The sequence below is a fragment of the Melanerpes formicivorus genome, unplaced genomic scaffold, assembly GCF_026170545.1.
Source record: "Melanerpes formicivorus ecotype bairdi unplaced genomic scaffold, bMelFor1.0.p_v2 SCAF_47, whole genome shotgun sequence".
Classification (NCBI taxonomy): domain Eukaryota; kingdom Metazoa; phylum Chordata; class Aves; order Piciformes; family Picidae; genus Melanerpes; species Melanerpes formicivorus.
Window position 1 is genome coordinate 1,271,774 of NW_027142399.1, and position 22,503 is coordinate 1,294,276.

Here is a 22,503-nt window from a genome sequence, read left to right on the forward strand (position 1 = left end):
TGCATGGTGTCCCTGCCCTTAGAACCAGGTGATCTGTAAAGACCCTTCCAGCCTAAACCATCCTGTGAATCTATGAATCTCCTAATGTGATGTGTCTCCATCATACACCACTAATAGTCTCTCCATAGCTTGTCTTTGCCCCTGAATGCTGCAGGATGCTGACCTCTCAATAACTTGTCAGCAACAAAATTCTCACGTGCCAAACTCCTGCCGTTTGAAAGAGGAAGTCTGAGACTGGTTTTGAAGGAATGAGTGATCTCTTGCTTTGCTTTTCCTTCTTGTGTGTTCACTGCAGCAAAGTATCAAGAAGGAGAAAGAAGGGGAGGAAAAAGGAAAGAGAAGAGGCTTTCCTAATATTCTGGGCCCACCAAGGAGACCAAGTCGACACGATAGCAGTGCAAGTATGTCAGACAAGGAAATCTTTGTTCCCTAACCAGCTGAAGTTTTTGTGGAGCAGACTCAGTCACCTGTTTGGTTGTCAAAGATGTTTATCACGACACACAAACTTTCTTTTGTCCTGAAATGCTTCCTCTCTTCATCCCTGAGGAGGGGCAGGAGCTCTTTCAGCAAGGTAACAGCTGTGTGTTTGTTCAGTTGGCAGAGCCATGGAAATGCAGAAGCCTCGCCATCCAAAGCACTTAACCACAGCAGCTTCTGTTAGCCCTGAGCCACCAGACCCTGGCAAAATGCGCCAGAGTGGCTCCTCCAGTGATGGAGCAGAAGCACCATACCAGCCAGCCAACCCCATGTCTCCTTTGGCAGTGGGTCCCTTCTCTTCTCCAGAGGGAAGCAAGGACAGTGAAGCAGGTAGGATGATGCTAGCAGAGAGGAATGATGAAAGATTCTGTTGTGAAGGGGATATGCACAGCACAGTTCTGATGCAACAAAGCTGCCAAATTGGGAAATGTGCTGATGTCATTAGATGTCCTCTTCCTCACCTTAGTCATCTTTTCTGGTTCAGATCAGGAATTCTTATCGTGGCCAGAAATTGTTGGTAGGTGGATTCTATCACTGTGGCATTGGATCATGTAGCAGGGAAAAAAAACAAGCTCAGCTGCCTGCTTTTGTAAGCACCAAGTCAGTGTCAGCTGGAAGCATTTGTCACTGAGAGTTTCCTTACCAAGCTGGGAATTCATTTCCTCCAGCCTCAAGCAGAAATGAGGCTGTGAATCAAGAGGTTGGAAAGAGGCTCTGAAGTTCTCTCCTGAAGTCTAACTTGGGATGGTTCTTGACTGTTTGGACTTGTTCTCTGTTTAGGTTTGAAGCAGACTGGGGAAGCTCCACCTGCAAATGACTCCATGGATGGCACACCCCGCACACCTAATAATACCTTTGAATTCCCATCTCCTTTGGAGAACTTGCAGGAGGAGGAGGGAGAATCAGAGAGGTAACTATGGTGCCCTTGGAAGAGAGTTGATGGGACAGTGGCTGTTGCAGCTCCTGATCCTCCTGATCGCCATCATTGAAGGTGTTCAGGAGGAGACTTGATGGGGTACTTGGTGCCATGGGTTAGCTGTTTGGGTGGGTTGGATTGGTTGATGGGTTGGACACGATGATCTTGAAGGTCTCTTCCAACCTGGTTTGGTTTATTCTATTTATTAGTTCCTAGAACTGTGAGTGCCATCCTTGGTGTTCAACAGTATGGGTAGAAGTAGGAGACACTGATGTCTGTGCTGCTGTGACAGTACTTGAAAACCATGATCAGGAAAGGGGTTGGGTAGCAGATTGACCACATCTTCCAGTTAGGAGGCTAGGCCTTGCCTCTGAAGTTATGCTGAATGTCTGATGAAATTCTTGCAAGCCTTCCCTAATCATTTCTTTCCTTCTTTGCAGAGTGGTTGACATGGGAACACCAAAGCCTTTTCGCAAGTGAGTAGACTTCTACATGTTTGAACTTCCCTGAGTTCTGGTGAGGCTGAAGTAGAATGAATGCTGCACTGCTCTCTGTTCTGAGCCAGGACAGCTGTGTAGTGCAGGTAGATGGAGGAAAGAAATTGTAACCTGCCTTTTCACCAAGTTTTGTTTTACTTCAAGGAAATTCTTTTTTCTGTGTCATAGTGATAGGGGAGATGGGGAAGAGATTCACTCTTAATTCAGCTGTAAAAGGCAAAGTGAGGAAAGATGCCTCGAGGTTAAGACATGTAACAGCCTCCAGCTGCTCTGGAGAGCCACATTCATGCTGCTTTACAACTGATGCACAGACTTGGATTTCTCTCTTCTTTCACCTCCACATCCATGCCTGTAAAAGGGGGAAGTGTCTGACCTGTTTTTCCCTGTTAGGACGGACAGCGTTGGTTTCGCAGATGTGCAGAGCGAAGATGAGCTCTGTGATTTCGACATGGACATGGACCCTCCCAACTGGCAGCAACTTGTCAGCAGGGAAGTGTTGATGGGGCTCAAGCCCTACGAAATCAAGCGCCAGGAAGTCATTAATGGTGAGATGGAGATTTTTATCTTGGATCTGTAGATAGATAAAGAATTAACCAGGCTGGAAAAGACCTTCGAGACCAGTTCTTGACATTCATAGCTAGACCTTTCTGCACTGGTCTGCTCAAGGTAGTGGTCATCTCCTGCTTCTGGTTTACAGAGCTCATGTTTGTTACTGAAAAGTATCCTGAGGTGAGGCTGATCCAGTCCTTAGAGCAGAAATAAACAAGGTTCAGTGTTTGGACACTGAAAGGCCAATTTGCAATCTCCTGGTCTATAAAAGAAGGCAAGAGGCCCTGTCTAGACCATTGGAAAGGAGAGGATGCAAAGGAGGGCTGCTAGCAAGGAGATAATGCAAAGGAGGGTTGATAGTGAGCTTCATCTTCCAAGCTTCACTCAGTTTCATGTTTTGCAGTCCTGCAGAGCAGTGTCTGGCTACATGAGCTGCTCAGAGCTTCCTCTGTGTGTTGGGGGTCAGTTATTAGTCACAAATCAATCGGCTGCACTGTGCTTTCATACATGGAATTAGAGCACAGCTTCATTCTGGAGCGAGCTGGAACATGGGACAGCAAAGGATAGCCTGGGGGGAGGCTGTCTGGAGAGCAGCCAGGCAGTAAGGGACCTGGGGGTAGTGGTTGATAGTAGGCTGAACATGAGCCAGCAGTGTGCCCAGGTGGCCAAGAAGGCAAATGGCATCCTGGCCTATATCAGGAATTGTGTGGCCAGCAGGAGCAGGGAAATCATTCTGCCCCTGTACTCAGTACTGGTTAGGCCACACCTTGAGCCCTGTGTCCAGTTCTGGGCTCCTCAGTTTGGGAAAGATGTTGACTTGCTGGAAGGTGTCCAGAGAAGGGCAAAAAAGGCTGGGGAGGGGGCTAGAGCACAGCCCTGTAAAGAGTGGCTGAGGGAGCTAAGGGTGTTCAGCCTGGAGAAGAGGAGGCTCAGGGGAGACCTTATTGCTCTCTACAACTACCTGAAGGGAGGTTGTAGCCAGGTGGGGGTTGGTCTCTTCTCCCAGGCAACCAGCACCAGAAGAAGAGGACACAGTCTCAAGCTGTGCCAGGGGATAAACATCCCCTGGCTTGGTGTTAGGAAGAAATTCTTCCCAGCAAGAGAGACTGGCCATTGGAATGTGCTGCCCAGGGAGGTGGTGGAGTCACCATCATGGGAAGGGTTTAAGAGGAGACTGGATGAGGCACTTGGTGCCATGGTTTAGTTAATTAGATGGTGTTGAGTGATAGGTTGGACTTGATGATCTCAAAGGTCTTTTCCAACCTGGTTAATTCTATTCCAATTCCTGTTCTATTCCTATTCCCATTGTATTCCTATTTCTGTTCTGTTCCAAGTTCATGCTTCTGATTTCTGCTAGTTTCATGTTTTGGATCCCCCTTGCCACACCTCTTGGAGGAGGTGGTTACACTCCTGCTTTCCCCTCTCTCTGCAGAGCTGTTTTACACCGAGCGAGCTCACGTCCGCACGCTGAAGGTTCTGCACAACGTCTTCTACCAGCGTGTCACCCGGGAGGGCATCCTCAACTCCAGTGACAAAAGGAAAATCTTCTCCAATCTGGAGGATATCCTTGGGCTTCACGGTAGGAGCAGCTGAGTGCCTTCTGGGTTTGTGGTCTTGGCTGTAATTCTGGATACAAGCATCTGAAAAATGCGAGCAGGTGCTCCCGAAAGAAGAGGCAAACCTCATACAACGCTTCAGAAGTGTTCTTCCCCTTGCACACAGTTTTGCCATTGCTGGTTTACAGAGATATTTGGATAAAGAATTCCTGTGTTGCAGTTAACTTGCTTTTTCTCATCTGTATGCACAGCCTCCCTTGTGCTGGTCCATGCTTTGATAAGAGGAGCGATGGTCTTGGTGGGTTAATGTTGTAAAACGATACAGCCGTTGTTGAAGAGAGTATGAAACCCAGTCTGGAGGTGGTTTTGAAGGGTGACCCTCCCTACCTGTTTAGAGTAAAGGACCCTTCAGAATCAGAATTTCAGCTCTGCCACTGAATTATCACTGAGAGATTTTTGTGGCTTGAATTGTGTTCTACATTACTGCTGTGGTGGAAAGGGCAGGGATAATTGAGCCTCAGAAAAGCTCAGGCTAGAAAAGTTCTTAGGGGTCGTTTGAAGACGAGGAGCCAGAAATGCAAAGGAGCCTCTAGCATTTTCTTAGCTGTTCTGCTGCATTGATTAAATAAATGCTGAAAATTTAGTGGAAAATTAGAGCAGTATTAATCAAATTTACCTTTTTTTTCCCTCCCTCTCCCTCCTTCTTTTCTTTGTCAAAGTTGCATTAAATGATCAGATGAAAGCCGTCCGGAAAAGGAATGAGACCTCTGTTATTGATGAGATTGGGGAAGATTTGCTCTCCTGGGTAAAACCCTTTTTGCTTTCTTGTACTGGGAAACATGTTTCATGTGGAAAATCCTTTTTGCTCTCTTGCACTTGGAAATATGTTTCTGACAAACAGAGCCAGAGGTTAGCGAGGGACAGAAAGTCTTGGAGTTGTCGCTTCCGTGTTGGCTCCACAAACCTGGGGAGTGAGGGTTGGAGGAGAGCAGGAGGAACTCTTAGGGTTTTCATGTGGCTAAGAGTGATTTAAAGAAGGTTTAAACAAAAAATCAAATCATTTCCTTCTGGTGTGTCAGTAGAGAGACATAAAGGTGAGAATGAGAGCAGAATTGGGGGAAAATATAATAGCACCATTTATTTCAGTACCACCGAAACATAAATCTTGGGTTGCCTGTGGTGCAGTTAAAAGTTAAAATACTGCTTTCCAATCTTAGAATTTACATAACTGAACCTTTTCAGATTTTACAGCACTGTTGCAGGCTTCCTTTCTGAGCTCCAGATGACAGGAGCAGGAGTGATAAGCTGCTTACAAAAAAAAAAAGCCAACCCCAAATCAATTCTCTCTCAGGAATCACCCAGTTTGTTTGCTTTCAAACCTGCTTAATTTAGGCCTGAAGATTGATCTGCTTATTCTTTTCCACCCTTCATGCAGAAGCCTCTTGCAGGGTCCTTGCTTTTTTATATATATATCTCCCACTGTTTGTCTAGTACAGAAAAAAAGGAAGAAAATGAAAATCAGATGTGGCTGGTAAAGAAAACACCTCCAACCCTTTTCAGTTCTTATGTGCATTGTGGAGGAAAAAAAGAGGAAAATCTCTGCTAGAGCAAGCTAGACCTTAAGCAAATAGTTTAATGCCCTTGGGTAATGCTTTGGCTAAGTGACTAAAACAACAAAAGACAGAATCCTGATCTCCAGAGTGAGTGTTTGAAGGATCACAGGCTGGGTAAGCAGGAATGGGAAGAGTTGCAGTAGCAGGAATGGGAAGAGTTGCAGTAGCAGGAATGGGAGCAGTTGCAGTACCAGGTGAGGGGAGCAGGAATGGGAGCAGTTGCAGTACCAGGTGAGGGGAGCAGGGATGGGAGCAGTTGCAGTACCAGGTGAGGGGAGCAGGAATGGGAGCAGTTGCAGTACCAGGTGAGGGGAGCAGGGATGGGAGCAGTTGCAGTACCAGGTGAGGGGAGCAGGAATGGGAGCAGTTGCAGTACCAGATGAACTACTTCTCATCTGTAGCACATTTCTCACTTCTGCTCATGGCTGTGCCATGTTTTTTGTTTAGAAAATAAGATATTCTGGTGTTCAAGCATGAGTGTCCCTGAGAAACAAACAAGGTAGCTTTGCTGACCAGCAGTCTGGTAAACAATCCTTTGTTATTCAGTTGAGAGCAGGTTTTCTTTCTGCTCTCCTTAGAGCTGACAGGACAGACATGGCACTGTGTTCTCTCTTTGAATCAGCAGTGTGTTTATGGAAAGAGTTGGATGTGCTAGGGCTGGAGGCAGGAGAACTGTAGAGCTTGATGAAAAGGGATTCCTCAGGAAGCTGGGAACACAAGGGCTTGAAACCAGGGAGGAAATTACTGCTCTTGTTTTGCCACTAATTCTTTCTTGCCCAGCAAGGCTGCAGTCTACTGTGTGCTCTTTGTCTGTTCTAAGTGGCACCTGCTGAATTGAACTCTATCTAAATTGGACTTTCTTGGCTTTCTGACACAGTTTAGTGGACCAGCAGAGGAGAAGCTGAAACATGCAACTGCCACTTTCTGCAGTAACCAGCCCTTTGCTCTAGAGGTCATCAAGTCACGCCAGAAGAAGGATTCTCGCTTCCAGACCTTTGTGCAGGTGAATTTTGTGCAAGACTCTTGAGTTGCCTGAGGATGTGGCTGGTGGCCAGCCCAGCATAATGAAGGGTTGTAGATAAGGTTATGATGATTAATGACGTCACATCTAACGTTGGCTGTAGATGGGGATCGTTTCCAATCCTGTATTTATCTCTTGCTAATCATTTGTGGAGGGAGGAGCCTTTCCTTCTGGGGAACACAGAATGTGCTGGTAGAGTGCAGGACAGCACGTGCTGTCCAGGCAGGAGATGGGATCTCAACTTGAGGTGGATGGTTCACTTCAGTGAGGAAAAATGCTGGCCAGAAGACAGATGACAGACACCTGTCCTGCCTGCCAGGAAAGGGGCTTGTGGCATTTGGAGGAGAGAACATGATCTTCATTAGCACGGGCTGGGAAGAGCTCAGGAATACAAGGGCTGAGATTATGCTGAAAAATGTACTGGGCTTTTGCTGTAGTGCAAAAGCCTCAACTGGTGTCTTCCCTGTGTGGTGGTGACTGAGATTGATTGGAGATGGAAGCAGGCTTCTGTGAAGTAATGAGAGAAGGAAGCTGCTGATTTTGTGATGAGCACTTGCTATATGAGTGCACATGGAGAGGGAATGTGTTGTCTGAGTGATAGATCTTGGCATTTCTTGTCTTGTATTTAATTACTGAAAAGTGAAGTAATAGATGTTTATGTGATGAATAGATGTTAACACCTTCAGGTAATTAAGGTCTTAATAAAAATGACAAATGCAGTTATTGTGGTGTTTAAATTTAGGATGCTGAGAGTAATCCCCTGTGCCGCCGGCTGCAGCTGAAGGATATCATTCCCAAAGAGATGCAGAGGTTGACTAAGTACCCTCTGCTGCTGGATAACATTGCTAAGTACACAGGTAAAGCCTTGCCACCAGGGTTTGTGCATTCATCTCACCAGGTTTTCTACCCAAAGGGGGTCTCAAAGCACGTGCTGATGAGCAGCTCGAGTTCCTTTGTCTCTCTGTTTCCGTTGTGCCTTCCGCCCAGGAGGGCAGCTTCAAAAATAGTAGTAATGGAAAGAAGATAATCTAAGCATGGAATGGCTTAGGTTGAAAAGGATCTCATAGTTTGTCTTCTCCAAACCCCCCTGCCATGGGCAGGGAAGCCTCTCAGCTAGCCCAGGTTGCTCAAGGCTTCATCCAGCCTGGCCTTGAATACCTCCAGGGAGGGAATATCCACAACCTCCCTGGGCAACTTGTTCCAGTGTCTCCCCACCCTCACTTGAAAGAATTTCTTCCCAATCCCCAGTCTAAATCTTCTCCTCTTCCAGATTAAATCCATTCCCTCTCATCCTATCACTCCAAGCCCTTATAAAAAGTCCCTTCCCAGCTCTCCTGTGGCCCCCTTCAGGTACTGAAGGCTGCTCTAAGACCTCAGGGCCTGTAGGGCAGTCTGCATTATCTCCTGTCACAAACCTGGGCTTGTCATTGCACTTTTGAAATGCAGTGCTTCTGCTGACAGGCTGCTCTGTGAATGGGAACTCTCTCAGATTTGAGGTCAGGAAGCTGCACTTTCAGATTCCTGACTTTGTGAACCTTTATTGGAAAGCACTACTGCATTGCCTTTCCTTTTTCCCCTCTTGCAGAACTTCCTGAAGAGAAAGAGAAAGTGAAGAAAGCAGCAGATCATTGCCGTCAGATCCTTAACCACGTGAACCAGGCTGTCAAAGAGTCTGAGAACAAGCAGGTAGGAGGTGAACAGTGAGCAGCAAGGGTTGGGGAGAAGAGATCTGAAGGGCAGCAAGCTGTTTGAGAGTGCCTCTGCTAGTGACTGTAGTGTTTCAAAGGTCTTTTGTGGCACAAGTGTTCCTGTGAGGGGAGGAATCCCAGGCATTTGGGAATGTGTGGCAGGAATCCTGACTGCCTGCACTCCAGCTGTGGTGAGTTCTGCTGAGCAGTGACCATCTGCCTTCTGCTTTCTGCAGCATTTAGAGGACTATCAGCGTCGTCTTGACCTTTCCTACTTGAAGCAATCTGAGGATCCCATGATGGATGAGTTCAGGGTGAGTGGCACCATTAAAGCAGTCTCTGTGTAAGCAGGGGCTGCAGCCTTACTGAAGGCAGAAGGGACATCCAACTAGATCAGGTTGCCCAGGGTTACATCAAGGCTGATCTTGAATGTCTCCAGGGATGGGGCCTCAATCACACCCCTGGGTGACCTGTTCCAGCATTTCACCACCCTTACTGTGAAGAATTTCCTCCTGATGTCCAACCTAAACCCTCAAAGTTGTCTTTCTTGTTGCAAATAGGTGTTCCAGTAGGTGCCCTGGAGGTGTTCAAGGCCAGGTTGGATGAGGCCTTGATCAGTCAAGTCTAGTTGAGAGGCATCCTTGCCCATGGCAGGGAGGTTGGAGTGGATGATCTCTAAGGTCCCTTCCAACCTGAACCATTCTAGGATTCCATAACTAGCTTTTGCCCAGGGACACTTCCCCCTTCTGCTCCTGCATCTTTTCCTTGTGATTTCCTTAATTTTGATCACTGCCTGTGTTTTGTATAGATTCTCTGTTATTTATTTATCACTCCCCTGTCTTCCCCAACACCAGTGGGTATCCAAAGACATCTTTGTGAAAGCTTCTCTATAAAACTGTGTCATGTATCCTCCCACAAATAAACTTGCAGGCATGTAGTTAGGAAAGGAAGAACTTGCTGGGAGTTATGAAATCTTGCTGTCATTGATTGTAGACTCTGAGACTTGGAAGGAATGACTTGTGAAAACTGTGGCTGCTGCTTGCCTGCAGATCTAAATGTCACAGGCACTGAAATGACTGAAGAATCCATTGACATTCTAAAGTCCATCAGATCAGTGGAATGATTTGTGTATCAGTGCAGCATTTGGTGGGCACACTTGACTTGCAAATCAAGTACTAAAGCATTAACCACTTGTAATCCCAGAACTGTGGAATTGCTATGGGATATATGAAAAACTCCTAGAAAACAGATGACATCCTAATGCCTTGGTAGGGAAGTTCTCTACCCTGTGGCCACCAGCATCTGCCAAAGAGCAGTGACAGAGGGAGAGTAATAATAAACACAGATTCACAGGTTGCAGTGGGTTGGAAGGGATCCCCAAAGCTCATCTTGTCCAACTTCCCTGCAGTCAGCAGGGACACCTCCAAAAATATCAGGCTGCCCAGGGCCACAGCAAATCTGATCTTCAATGTCTTCAGGGATGGGGCCTCAGCCACATTCCTGGGCAACCTGTTCCAGTGTTTCACCACTCTCATCATGCAGAACTTCCTCCTGATGTCCAACCTCAATCTCCCTTGCTCCAGTTTCAAACCATTGCCCCTCATGCTATCACTGCAAGCTCTTCCAAGCAGTCCCTCCCCAGCCTTCATATAGGCCCCCTTCAGATATTGAAATGTAGCTCTAAGGTCTGCCACGAACAGCTCTCATGAAGTTTTGCTTTACATGCAGAGCCTAATCCTGCTCCAGGTTCCATTTTCCAGTCTGGGTTCATCCTCTCACCTCCAAACTGCAGTTTCCTAGCTCTCTTCTGACATTGGTTAGGCCACACCTTGAGTAATGTGTCCAGTTCTGGGCCTCTCAGTTTAAGAAGGACACTGAGACACTTAAAGGTGTCCAGAGAAGGGCAGTGAGGCTGGGGAGAGGCCTTGAGCACAGCCCTGTGAGGAGAGGCTGAGGGAGCTGGGGTTGTTTAGCCTGGAGATGAGGAGGCTCAGGGGTGACCTCATTGCCCTCTACAAGTATCTGAAAGGAGGTTGTAGCCAGGAGGGCGTTGGTCTCTTCTCCCAGGCAAGCAGCACCAGAACAAGGGGACACAGTCTCAAGGTGCGCCAGGGGAAGTTTAGGCTGGAGGTGAGGAGAAAGTTCTTCCCTGAGAGAGTCATTAGTCGTTGGAATGTGCTGCCCAGGGAGGTGGTGGAGTCACCATCCCTGGAGGTGTTCAAGAGGGGATCGGATGTGGCACTTGGTGCCATGCTCTAGTCATGAGGTCTGTGGTGACAGCTTGGACTCGATCATCCTCGAGGTGTCTTCCAACCTTAGCGATACTGTGAGACTGTGATTCCTCTCCCTTCCTCTTACCTGCATCCACAGACATTTCAAATGCTGCTTGTTTTTTTTCTTGTTTATTTTCTTTTCCCTGGTGCCAGAACTTGGACCTAACCAAGAGAAAAATGCTTCACGAAGGACCTCTGACTTGGAAGGTTAATCGTGACAAAACCATTGGTGAGTCTCACTCCATCAGCTGCCTTGGCTGTGTGTGTGTTTGCTGAGCAGAGAGAGCATTTCTCCAGCTCCCAATTACCATTCTTCCTGCCACCTAGAATAATGCCTGTGTGTTTCTCAGAGCTGATTAAATTAGTCTTGTCAATTCTGAATTGGTGCTGGAGTGTCATTAAGGCCATGCAGGGACACAGCAGTCAGTCATGAGATGATCCAATTCCATCTGTGGCTTTCTGCTGTAGTTTTGATGAGGAAGATTTGCAAGCATTGCCTAGAATGGCAGAGCACTGATTACTGCCTCTGCATGAGTAATCAAAAATGCAGCCTTCTTTCCCTTTCTGCAGGAGTGTGATACAAAACTATGACTCTTTTAACTCATTCTGGCTTCTTTTTGCACTCTCTGCAGACCTCTACACTCTGCTTCTGGAGGACATTCTGGTGCTGTTGCAGAAACAAGATGATAAACTGGTCCTGAAGTGTCACAGTAAGATCTTGGCCTCAACAGCTGACAGCAAGCACACCTTCAGCCCTATCATCAAGCTCAACACAGTTCTGGTTCGTCAGGTGGCAACAGGTCAGTGCAAGCAATTGCAAAAGCAGCAGAGGAACCCCAAAATGCAGACTGGATCAGTTGAGGGGAGATGGGCTTTTGCCTGGAGTTCCAGAGTAGAAGATGGAAAAATGTGTGGGCTTAATTCTTGGTTGTCCAACATCTTGCTTTGTATGTATGAGCTGTTTAACTTCTTTGCATCAGTAATAAGCACAGCTTGAGTTTTAAATAGGTTTCTAAATTAAAGTGCTCTGATTGTATTAGATGAAAGGTACTCTAGAAATTATTAGGAGAGAGAAGAGAAGAAAAAGTGTTTGGGTTGGAAAAAAGCCTTTAAGATCAAGTCCAGCCTTCAGCCAAACATCTCCATGGCCAGTAAGCCATGTCCACAGGTTTCTTGAGCACCTCCAGGGATGGGGACTTCACCACCTCCCTGGGCAGCCTGTTATGATGCCTGACCACTCTTGCAGGGAAATTCATAATATCATAGTATCAGTCAGGGTTGGGAGGGACCACAAGGATCATCTAGTTCCACCCCCCCCTGCCATGGCCAGGGACACCCCACACTAGATCAGCCTGGCCAGAGCCTCAGCCAGCCTGGCCTTAAACACCTCCAGGGCTGGGGCCTCGACCACCTCCCTGAACAACCCATTCCAGGGCTTCACCACTCTCATGGGGAAGAACTTCCTCCTCATGTCCAGCCTGAATCTCCCCACCTCCAGCTTCATTCCATTCCCCCTAGTCCTATCACTATCTGAGAAATTGTCACTAATATCCAGCCTAAACCTCCCCTGGTGCAATTTCAGGCCATTTCCTTGCCTTCAGTCACCTGATGCCAGGGAGAAGAGATCAACCTCCACCTCAATCCAATCTCCTTTCAGGGGGGAGTTGTAGACAGCAGTGAGGTTTCAGCCTCCTTTGTGTCCAGACTAAACACCCCTGGTTTCTTCAGCTGCTCCTCACCAGCCCTGTTCTTCAGTCCCTTCAACAGCTTCCTTGCCCTTCTGTGGACATGTTTCAGCCCTTCAGTGTTTGGGCAGTGATGGTTCTTCTCTTTCAGGACTAACAGAGAAATTCCTGGATAGGGAGGGACGGATCTTTGTATATTAGAGCCTTGGAAGGTTGTCTCATCAGCTGCTGCTTCTGGTTGGGGTCATGCCTAGCTTTAGAAATCTTCAGAAAGCTCTGTGGGACAAGAAATGGCAGTGCAACTCCTCTCTCCTTGTGCTGTTGCAGACAACAAAGCTTTCTTTGTCATCTCCATGTCGGAGAACGGGGCTCATATTTATGAACTGGTGGCACAGACTGTTTCAGAAAAGAATGTGTAAGTATTTGCTTCAGCTTCATCTGCTCTTGCTGTGCTTGTGCTTGGGAGATCTGTCACATCTGCTTGCCTGTAGTTAACTGTGCAGGTGTCCATGAGTTTCTTCTCTAAGCTTAGCTGAAAACAAAGCTCCATTAGCCTGTGTAGGAGGGAGCCAAGGTTAGTCCTCCTAACCCCACACACACAGAGGTGTGAAACCACCCACCCCACAGGTACACTCTGATGTCCTCTGCTGTCTGGATCACCCCAGACTCTGTTTTTCACCTCAAAAATGCTTTTATTTACCTTTCCAATCCTGATCTTCTGCAACTGGCTACCAGATAAGTAACTGAAATCCTGCATCCTCATGCAGAACCAGCTAAGCTTTGCCAGGCATTGATGCTGGAAAGCACCCTAAGTGCATGAGATTTGGTTTCCTAGCTGAAGGCTTTGTTTCCTCTTGGGTAGAAATGCTTTTTCCTTCTGAAGTACAAGCAGGGCATAGACTTATTTGTGTGATTCATAGCAGCTCTTCTACTGTGTCATGCACAAAACTCTTCAGTAATATGTGAAGTTTCTATATAAAATAACTGCCTCACCTGACAGCTCCTGCTAAGGCCCTGCCACTCATTTTCTCCTGCACAAGAGTATCTTGGGGAGGTGAGCATTATGCTTTGATGCTTCACTTGTGCTTGCCAGGTGTTGGTGAGGAATTGAATGTCACAGCATTAACATAAAATAAAGGAGAAGGTATTTCTGTTGATAAGAAAAGCAGTAAGAGCATTAGCTGCACTGAAGAGGTGTTAAGCAGAGAAGGATTCGTTCCATTTCATGTCTTGCATGTATTTATTTGATGTTTCTATTACAGATGGCAGGACCTTATAGCTCAGATGGCAGGGACTGTAAAAATGGGGAGCAGCAGAAGAGTGATTCCATTACCACAGTCGGGACCTGGCGAGTAAGTAGCTGGAGGAAGAAAGGCTGCTCCTCCCTTTTCCAGTACACCTCCTCCTGCTAAAATACTGCTAGCTGAAGCAGGGATTCTGGCAGGTCAGACACATGTGACTGCAAGAGCATGTTCATTCTTTCCTCCCTGCAGAGAGGAACGTGAAGAAGAGGAGCAACAGAAGCTCAAGGAGCAGCATGACATTCCTGCCAGCAGCCTGCAAAGTCCAGGTGAAACAGGGGTCCAGGGAAATGGTGGCAGTAGATTTGCTCCATGGAGTGCAAAGGGGCCAAGCCATATTCCTTGAGGCTTGGGGATCCTTTCATAGCCCTGCAAGGGAATCATTTCCTTGTAATTCATACAGAGAGGTGATACTGAACCTCTTGGAAATGTCTCTCTCACTGCTTTGCTTTATAAATTGCTGGGAAATACTGTCTATTTTTTTTCTCTTCCCCTGGAAAGAATTGCCCTTTCATCAAGCCCCAAGAGCTGTAATTTGTAGTGGTTTCATACATTTCAGTGTGAGGCAGAGTTTTCTGCAGTTCCCAATCCCCTCTGCCATGGTCGTTTAACCTGAGTGTCTGTGTTTTTGTTTGCTAGATAAAGATTTGGGCCTCGAAGCTCCCTTAATACTGAATGCTCAGTCTTCTTCACCCATCATGTCTGAGAAGTCCAAGGTAGAAAGTCTTCTAGTGTCAGAAAGACAGTTTGATAAAGTGCAGCAGGCAGACCTGACACTTAAAGATCCTTCTGCATGCTTTGAGCACACAGCCAGCAGTTTGCCTTCGGTAGCAGAAGGGCAGTGGGCATTGGATGCATTAAGGAACTGTGAGTATCTGTGGGCAGTGTCTGGTGGGATGTGGAGGTGGAATTTGTTAGGTCAATCACCTAAGTCAATTGAGTTAAAATAAAACCTAAAGCCCATTTCTATGCTGTAGATGAGAGCAAAGTGAAATGGGTCTGACAGCTGGGAATTGTGAGTTCTGGATTCACAGTATCACCAAGGCTGGAAGAGACCTCAAAGATCATCAAGTCCAACCTATCACCCAAGACCTCATGACTAGACTCATCCATTGATGGTTGGCCTCCATGATCTTAAAAGCCTTTTTCCAACCAACATGATTTTAGGATTCTTTATGCTGGCCCTTTCTTTGGCTTTAGGCATCTCAGTGTTTTTCTGTGGGTTTTCCATGTATCAAATGATTCATAGAATGGTTTGGGTTGGAGGGGACCCCAAAGATCATCTAGATCCAACCCCCCTGCTGTGGGCAGGGACACCTTCCACTAGCCCAGGTTGCTCAAGGCCTCATCCAGCCTGGCTTTCCCTAAGCAAGGTGGAACTCATGCTCTTTTTGTTTGCTCTTGCTTGTAAGGCAGAATGTGGAGTAAGGCCTCAGGCCTTAGGTGTTTCTATTTCTCCCTGGGTTTAGCCCTGTGATAGGACAAGGGGTAATGGGTATAAACTACAGCACAGGAGGTTCCACCTCAACATGAGGAGGAGCTTCTTCACTGTGAGGGTCTTGGAGCACTGGAACAGGCTCCCCAGAGGGGTTGTGGAGTCTCCTCCTCTGGAGACTTTCAAGACCCATCTGGATGTGTTCCTGCACGACCTGCACAAGATTCTGTGGTCCTGCTCTTGGCTGGGGGAGGTTGGACTCAATGATCTCTGGAGGTCATTCCAACCCCTTACATCCTGTGGTTTCCTACCAAGAGTAAAGAGAGGGCTGGCTGCTATGAGATCCTCCCTCTAGCTAAGGTGGCCTGAGTTGCTGTTAGGGAGGTCCTGGTGTGTGGAGCCCTGTGACCATTGCCTCCTCTTGCAGTGGGCCTGCTGAAGCAGCTGTTGGTGCAGCAGTTCGGCTTCGCTGAGAAGGGCACCCAGGAAGACTGGCAGCGCTTCCCCAGGTTCAGGACAGTTTCTCAAGAAGCCCAAACAGAGAGTGGGAATGAGCCTGGACTGCAGCACTCTGACACCAGCAAACTTCATCAGCCCGGAGCAGACAGAACACTGCCAAGAGCCGGCACTAATGGGGCCACAGCGGCCTATGGCCTCCGGACTTCCGCCGAACCGCCGGCTGCAGGGGACGCCATGCAGCTGCTGGGGAGAGAGCCCAGGCCAGGCAGCACCTTGGCAATAGAGCACATGAGTCTGAACCTGGAGATGGCGACCACAGAGCTGGAAGGGGTGGGTGCTGATGAGAGTGGGGAGCATTTCTTTGATGCTCGAGAAGCTCACAGCGATGAAAATCCCTCTGAAAGCGAACTGATGGAAAGGAAGGAGGAAGAGGATGTGCAAATCCGCATCTCAGGTGAGCAGATTTCATTCACTTACTGAGCCCTGGTCCCTGCAGATGCATTCTTAGAGACTTCCTCTCTTGCTTATAGGGCATTTGAAGTCAACTCTCAGACCCTGGCAGTCATTTTAGCCTTGAAAAGGGGCTGTGCAAACACGGACCTAATGAATTCTCTATTCTGTGAAAGGAGAAGCTGAAGTACTGTGGGATTACTGTGACAGTCTGTAATTACAGAGGCACCAGGCACAATGCAAGCTCTTGATTGCCTTTGCCACTGGGCTGCTTTATCTCTCAACTGACTGTTGGGACATTTTCCCTGAAGGCAAAGCACTTCCTTAGTGTGACACACAGAGTCCCCATGACTGGTGCTGGTTTGTAGATACGGTGATGGCTTTGCCTAATCGAGCCTGAAATTGTGCCAGGGGAAGTTTAGGATGGAGATGAGGAAGAAAACTCTTCCCTGCAGGAGTGGACAGGCATTGGAACAAGCTGCCCAGGTTGGTGGTGGTGTCACCATCCCTGGAGGTGTTCAAGAAACATGGGGGATATGATTGGATGGCCATGGTGGTGTTGGGTTGATGGTTGGACTGGATGATCTTAGAGGCCTTTTCCAACCCAACAAGTCTATGATTGTGGGCTTCAGAAAACAAACTCCAAGTTTAGCTTTGCACTGTAATTGTCTCCTGCAACCTTACCCTAGTCTGAAGCTCTTAAAAGCTTCAGATTCTGTTGTTCCTGTTACCACTACTGCATGTTGTAACTGCACTGTGACAGTTACCTGAGCAGGGTTTCAAAGCATATCAACTCCAGCCTTCAAGAAGGTTGCAGAGCTGTTAACTCAGCACAAAACCAGCTCCAAGGCAGCAACTCTGAGCACTTTGAGGGGGTCTTTGCACACTTTGTGTTTGGAAAATCCTGTGAGTTTGCTCAGCCAGCATGGTGCCACTGCAGGGCATTTAGCACAAGAGTTGGTTTGCCTCACACCTGCCTGTTGTGGTAGAAGTAGCCCCTAGCAGGTAGCCTCCACTTGACTGTATGCCTTTAAATTGCTTAGCCATAAATATCCTTGCATTGAAAAGTTGGATTCTGTTCATTGTGAGGAAGCCAATTTGTGCCTGTCTGAATGCTGCCTCCCAACTGCATATTGAGAAGGCTTTTTTTCCCCTTCCTTTCTTTCCATGAATTGCAGAGGCATTTTAAATTATTAAAACTGAGCCAACAACTTGAAGCATCTTAATTTATTTGTCACCTCTTATGCTGTTTACTTTCTTAACTGTGCAGGGATATCAGAATGAGATTGGCTTGGGTTTAGTTGCTGGCTTTGCTGGGGAGAAAACTATTTAATGCAACCCTATTGCTAGGTGCAGGCTGTGAAAGAATTTCTCCCTCTGATTGTTGTAGCTTAGAAGCATAGCATAGCATAGAATCAGTCAGGGTTGGAAGGCACCACAAGGATCAGCCAGTTCCAACCCCCCTGCCATGGGCAGGGACACCCCACACTAGATCATGCTGGCCAGAGCCTCAGCCAGCCTGGCCTTAAACACCTCCAGGGCTGGGGCCCCAACCACCTCCCCGGACAACCCATTCCAGGGCTTCACCACTCTCATGGTGAAGAACTTCCTCCTCACCTCCAGCCTGAATCTCCCCACCTCCAGCTTCATTCCATTCCCCCTAGTCCTGTCACTACCCGAGATCCTGAGCAGTCCCTCCCCAGCCTTCTTTTAGCCCCCTTCTGATACTGGAAGGCCACAATCAGGTCACCTTGGAGCCTTCTCTTCTGCAGACTGAACAGCCCCAACTCCTTCAGTCTGTCCTCATAGGAGAGGTGCTCCAGCCCTCTGATCAGCTTTGTAGCTTGCTGCTGCTATGTTAAAAGCTAAGTCTTCAAGCCAAGCAATCTTAAAAGCATCCTCAGTACTACAGCTAGCAAGTGGATGTTGGAAATGCAGCAGCCTGAGCTGTCAGGTGCTGTTAATAAGTGCAGGGTTTTCAGGCATGATAATAGAAACATGGATTTGGGGCAGAGAGGAGGGTGGGTGATGAGCTCATCTAATGGTGTCCTTCTCAAACTGCAGTCCCAAAACCAGCCATGATCTCTGAAGCCTAATTCAGAGCCAAATAGGTCTGGTCTGATACAATCACTGCTCTGGGTAGTGTTCACAAATGCTTTTCCTTAGCCATTTGCGAGTGTCTCGGGCGACAGACCTCTCACCGCTCATCTTCCTTAAAGCCTGCTCAAGCTATCTGCAGCTCAGTGCTTCTTGGTGATTACTGAGCTGGGCCTGGTGGTAAAAAGCTGTTCCCTTCCCAGGAAATTATTTGATCCTTGATGGATATGGCACGGTGCAGGAGAGCTCGACGGACGAGGAGGTGTCGGCGCTGGTTCTCCAGTGCACCGCGGGTGGCCACAGCTCTTTGGACTCTGCACAGCAGCAGCCACTTTCCCCACGGGACACCCAGTCCGATGGAGGAAGCTCCCCTTTTGCTGAGGAGATGATGGCCTCACGCTGGGGAGGGGTGGAAGAGTCCTGTTCCTTCGTAGCAAGCCCTCACTTCTCTCTCGAGTCGCGCCTGCAGATGATGCAGTACATCCAGAAGATAGAGGATGACCTTGAAAAGTTAAAGGTATGGCTCCTTTCTCTTGGCATGCAGCAAGGGCTGCATCTGCCTCAGGTCTGTGTTTTAGAGGAGAGCTTGAAAAACCATTTTGAGCAGGAAGAAAGGCAGCTGTGCCTCTTTGTGCCTTTGCCTCTCATCTCTGGGAGCTTTTGAAGTCACACTCCGGTGCTGTTTGGCTTGCATGGAGTTGTGGGTGAGGAGAGGCAAGCAGCCCTGCTAGAGCTAGCAGGGATCTAAGCCTGCTTTGATTGGAATTTGGAGAGGTTCCTCAGGGACAGGACAAAACTGATGCAAGTCTGCAGCAGTGGACTTCTGAAGGGGCCACTGGCCTAAGGAATATGAATTGCTGACATGAAAAACCCAGCTGCTGCTCATGTCAATGAAGGTGCTGAGTTGCAGTAGATCAGTAGCAAGGTTTTCAGCCTGTGTTCAGAGGGACCTCTTGCATGTAGGGGGGATTCCCTGTACATAACAGCCACTGCTGGGGAAGGTTCCTAGCATCTTGCCATATGAGACTCACTGAAATACTGAGTCAGCAGCCAGCCTTCAATTTAAGTGAAGTCTGTAAGGAAAGTGGAATATGGCATGCCAGTGGAAGGTCTGACAAAGCTGCTGCTGAAGGAGTTGAGATCCAGTGTGGGGCACTGTGCAGCAGGGCTGTTTCCAGACCACTCAGCTGTAGCCAAACTTCTCTTCAAAGCCCTCTTTAGTAAATGAGGAGAGACTACCCCTCTGCTCTCCTCTGCTGAGGCCCTACCTGCAGCACTGTGCCCCCCCAGCACATGGAACTACTGGAGTGGGTCTAGAGGAGTGCACAAAGATGATCAGAGGGCTGGAGAGCCTCCCATGCAGGGACAGGCGGGAGAGCTGGGGCTGTTCAGCCTGGAAAAGAGAAGGCTGCAGGGAGGCCTTAGAACAGCCTTCCAGTAGCTCAAGGAGGCTACAGGAGAGCTGGGGAGGGACTTTTTACAAGGGATTTTAGTGATGGGTTGAGAGGGAATGGATTGAAGCTTGAGGAAGGCAGATTGAGGCTGGAGATGAGGAAGAAATTCCTTCCAGTGAGGGTGGGGAGACACTGGCACAGGCTGCCCAGGGAGGCTGTGGCTGTTCCTCCTTGGGGGGTGTTCAAGGCCAGGTTGGATGAGTTGAGCAACCTGGGAGGTGTCCCTCCATGGCAGGGGGGTTTTGACCAAGGTGATCTTTAAGATCCCTTCCAGCCCCAAGCATTCTGTGATGCAGTGGGGAAAGCCACTTGACTGTTGGGGGTTGTGTTGTTTTTCAGGAGGTTGAGGAAGACTACACCATTCTCCGACGCCAAGGGCTGGCTGGATCAGCCTCCACAGGAGAGCACTCAGGTATGCAGCCAGGCTGGGGGTAATGGCTAGCTGGCACCACACGAGCTTCAAACATTAAACAAAGAGCACAAAGTCAATTTTTCATGCTCCTCATACATCCAAAACGTTTCACCTGCCCCAGCAGCTCTCTGAGGGCTGAGCCCATGCTGATTCCAGCAAAGGTCAGTGGAATCCACTGAGGCTCACATGTGCAGAGGAGCTGGTTCCTTCCCCTGCAAGTGCTGTTTGCAAGATGTCTCACCCCTTCCTGCCAAAGGCCTCCATCTCAAGATGTACAACTCCTGTGAAAGAGAAGCCTGGATTGATGTAAAGTCCCAGAGGGAGGGGTTTGGAACGTGTGAAATGATTCTAATCTGTCTTGTCTTTCTCTGAGGTGTCTCTGCTGCTGAGTAAAGTGGTTGCCATGGGTCCCTTTCAAACTTGCCTTAGGCAGCCTGGAGATCCCAGATAATTGCTGGAATTACTAGCAGAGGTCCTGGGGTTAAATGGATGTTCTGTCTCTCACACACCACACTGCCCCTGCTCAGAGGTGCTGGCCATTCATCCCTCATTGCACTCTTCCTCTTTCTCACCAACCTCTTCATTTATGTTTTCTTTCCCCCCCTCCTTTTCCTCCTTCAGACTAAAGCTGGTCAGGTTTTCAGGAGTGGCTGAAGACTGGATGAAGGACACAGCACTTTGCTGTCCTGCTGGTGGACTCTGAGCTGAGAGGCTTTGGATCATCCAAAAACACGACCCGTACTTTATTCTGCTTCTCTCCTTGCTCCCCAGAAACTTCTTCTTTTTGTTTTGTTTTTTTCAGAGCAGGAAAAAAAACACAAAAACATTAAAAAAAAACCAAACCAAATGTACAGAGCTTTGGGTGTAGGATATGGGGGGAAAAAAAAAAGCAAATATGTTATTTAGACATTAAAAGAAGAAAGAAAGAGAGAGAGAGAGAAATCAATGTATTTATTTGACTTCATTCCTTGTATCAAAAGCACATTTTGGGGTTGTTGTTTTATTTTTCAGTCTGCCTTTTTTGTTTTGTTCTGGTTTGTTTTGTTTGGATGATGATGATGATGATGTTGTTGTTGTTGTTGTTCTGTTTTCATTGGGTAGTGACCAGTTCTAGCCTTCTGCATACAGGGACGCCCTTGCCTGCCCCACTGCTCCTGAACCCCAGTGGGTCAGGCCTGAGGGTGTTTCCCCACACACACACACACACACTGTGCAGCTGTGTCTTTGCTTCACTGGACTGGGACTCTGCACTCCCTGCTGGCATTCAAACTGCCACACGAAGAGCTACTTCTGAAGGGCTTAGGATGGCTTGTGGCTGGAACCATCTGGACTCGAGCACTGCATGGGAACTGGCTGGCTCCTCTCACCACATCTCTACCAAGAGTTTTCTCCATGCACTAAATTGCCAGGCACTTGAGATGGGCAAATTCTCCTTCTCCTCTCCCATTTGGGAGTCTCCCTTTGTGGATGTGCAAGATGAGGCTGGGAGAGGAGAGAGATGGGTTGAATTAATGTGGTTTGGTGTTTTTTTTTCCCTTGACTCTGTTGGCTTTGATCATTGTCTCCATTGTAAAGTGATAAAAATACTTGGACCTGCAGCACTTTTTGTAACTCTCCTCTGGATCAAAAAGAGAGGAAAAAAAAAAACCACCAAGAGAAAAATGCAAACCCAGAAGTGTTTCAAAGATGTGGGGCAGAAGTGCTCCTGATTCACTACTGAATGACTAAGGGCTGCCACTGGTGTCAGCCACAGGTACTGCTGATTATAGGGCCAGTAAGTTACAGTACCTGGAAGTATGTCTTGCTGAGGGCTTGGGGTGGGTTTGGGGGAGGGGTTTTTGGGGGGGAAAGGTGGGGCTGGGTTGATCCTTTGTTTCAGGTGGCTGTCCTGGGGTTTGTTTCTTTGTAAGGAAAGCTGATTTGTGCCAGCCAGTGTTGTTCTCACTGAAATGGAGGTGTGCAAAGCAAAGAAGGCTGAAACAGCCCTCTTGGGCCTGGTCTAAAGGGTTTTGCTGTTGGAATTCCTTCCAGTCTGGGAACAAGATGGTCAGCATCAGGCTACCAGCAGACCTAACACTGAACAGCCTAAGGTGGCTGTGCCTCAGCTCTCAAATTGGTCCTAAGGCAGAGAGTTGCTGCTTGACACAGGATGGTTGAAGCTGTCCCTGCTGTCCCAGACACCATGAAGGGGACTGCTCAGGGGAGGTGTGTAAGCCACTCTCCTCTATAGCCTCTCCCCAAGTTTTAAACTGTGCAATGAACCCAAACTAAACAGCATGCCAAGCCTGTAAACCCCAGGGAGAGGTCAGAACTGCTAGAGCCATCTCTGCATCACTGCCTGCAGCATGGAGTGCTGGCAGTCTGGCTTTGGGCAGCATAGAGATCCTTCTCCTTGCTCCTTTCAGACAAACCTTTAGGTGCAGGCAGGAAACCAGATCTGCCCTTTATTTACTGGTGCAGGGGGAAAAAAAGAGTTCTGGTTCTCCCTGTTAGAAATATGCAAGGGATAAACTCTGTGAAGGTTAACAGAGGTTGAGCAGAGGTGATGTGAAGGTTGGAGCCATGAACCCTTCTAGAGCAGGGAGGGATATCTCTTGCTTTAAGAGCCAGCTGCACAAGC

The 22,503-nt window shown here is 48.0% G+C and overlaps 1 protein-coding gene across 2 annotated transcripts in view; it reads left to right on the forward strand.

The window, feature by feature from the left end:
- ARHGEF12 (Rho guanine nucleotide exchange factor 12) overlaps positions 1–21,481 on the forward strand; it is an 85,324-nt gene extending 63,843 nt beyond the window's left edge. For both annotated transcript variants that reach the window (XM_068159977.1, XM_068159978.1), the window contains 21 exons: positions 296–401; positions 595–807; positions 1,258–1,387; positions 1,834–1,869; positions 2,281–2,435; positions 3,872–4,018; positions 4,715–4,800; positions 6,486–6,611; positions 7,372–7,486; positions 8,215–8,315; positions 8,554–8,631; positions 10,744–10,819; positions 11,223–11,390; positions 12,603–12,690; positions 13,538–13,627; positions 13,769–13,845; positions 14,216–14,443; positions 15,439–15,924; positions 18,221–18,534; positions 19,811–19,883; positions 20,505–21,481. In XM_068159977.1, the coding sequence (XP_068016078.1) occupies positions 296–401; positions 595–807; positions 1,258–1,387; positions 1,834–1,869; positions 2,281–2,435; positions 3,872–4,018; positions 4,715–4,800; positions 6,486–6,611; positions 7,372–7,486; positions 8,215–8,315; positions 8,554–8,631; positions 10,744–10,819; positions 11,223–11,390; positions 12,603–12,690; positions 13,538–13,627; positions 13,769–13,845; positions 14,216–14,443; positions 15,439–15,924; positions 18,221–18,534; positions 19,811–19,883; positions 20,505–20,509 (2,898 nt within the window). In that variant the 3' untranslated portion in view covers positions 20,510–21,481. The remainder of the gene's footprint in view (positions 1–295; positions 402–594; positions 808–1,257; positions 1,388–1,833; positions 1,870–2,280; positions 2,436–3,871; positions 4,019–4,714; positions 4,801–6,485; positions 6,612–7,371; positions 7,487–8,214; positions 8,316–8,553; positions 8,632–10,743; positions 10,820–11,222; positions 11,391–12,602; positions 12,691–13,537; positions 13,628–13,768; positions 13,846–14,215; positions 14,444–15,438; positions 15,925–18,220; positions 18,535–19,810; positions 19,884–20,504) is intronic.
- Positions 21,482–22,503: the final 1,022 nt, after the last annotated feature.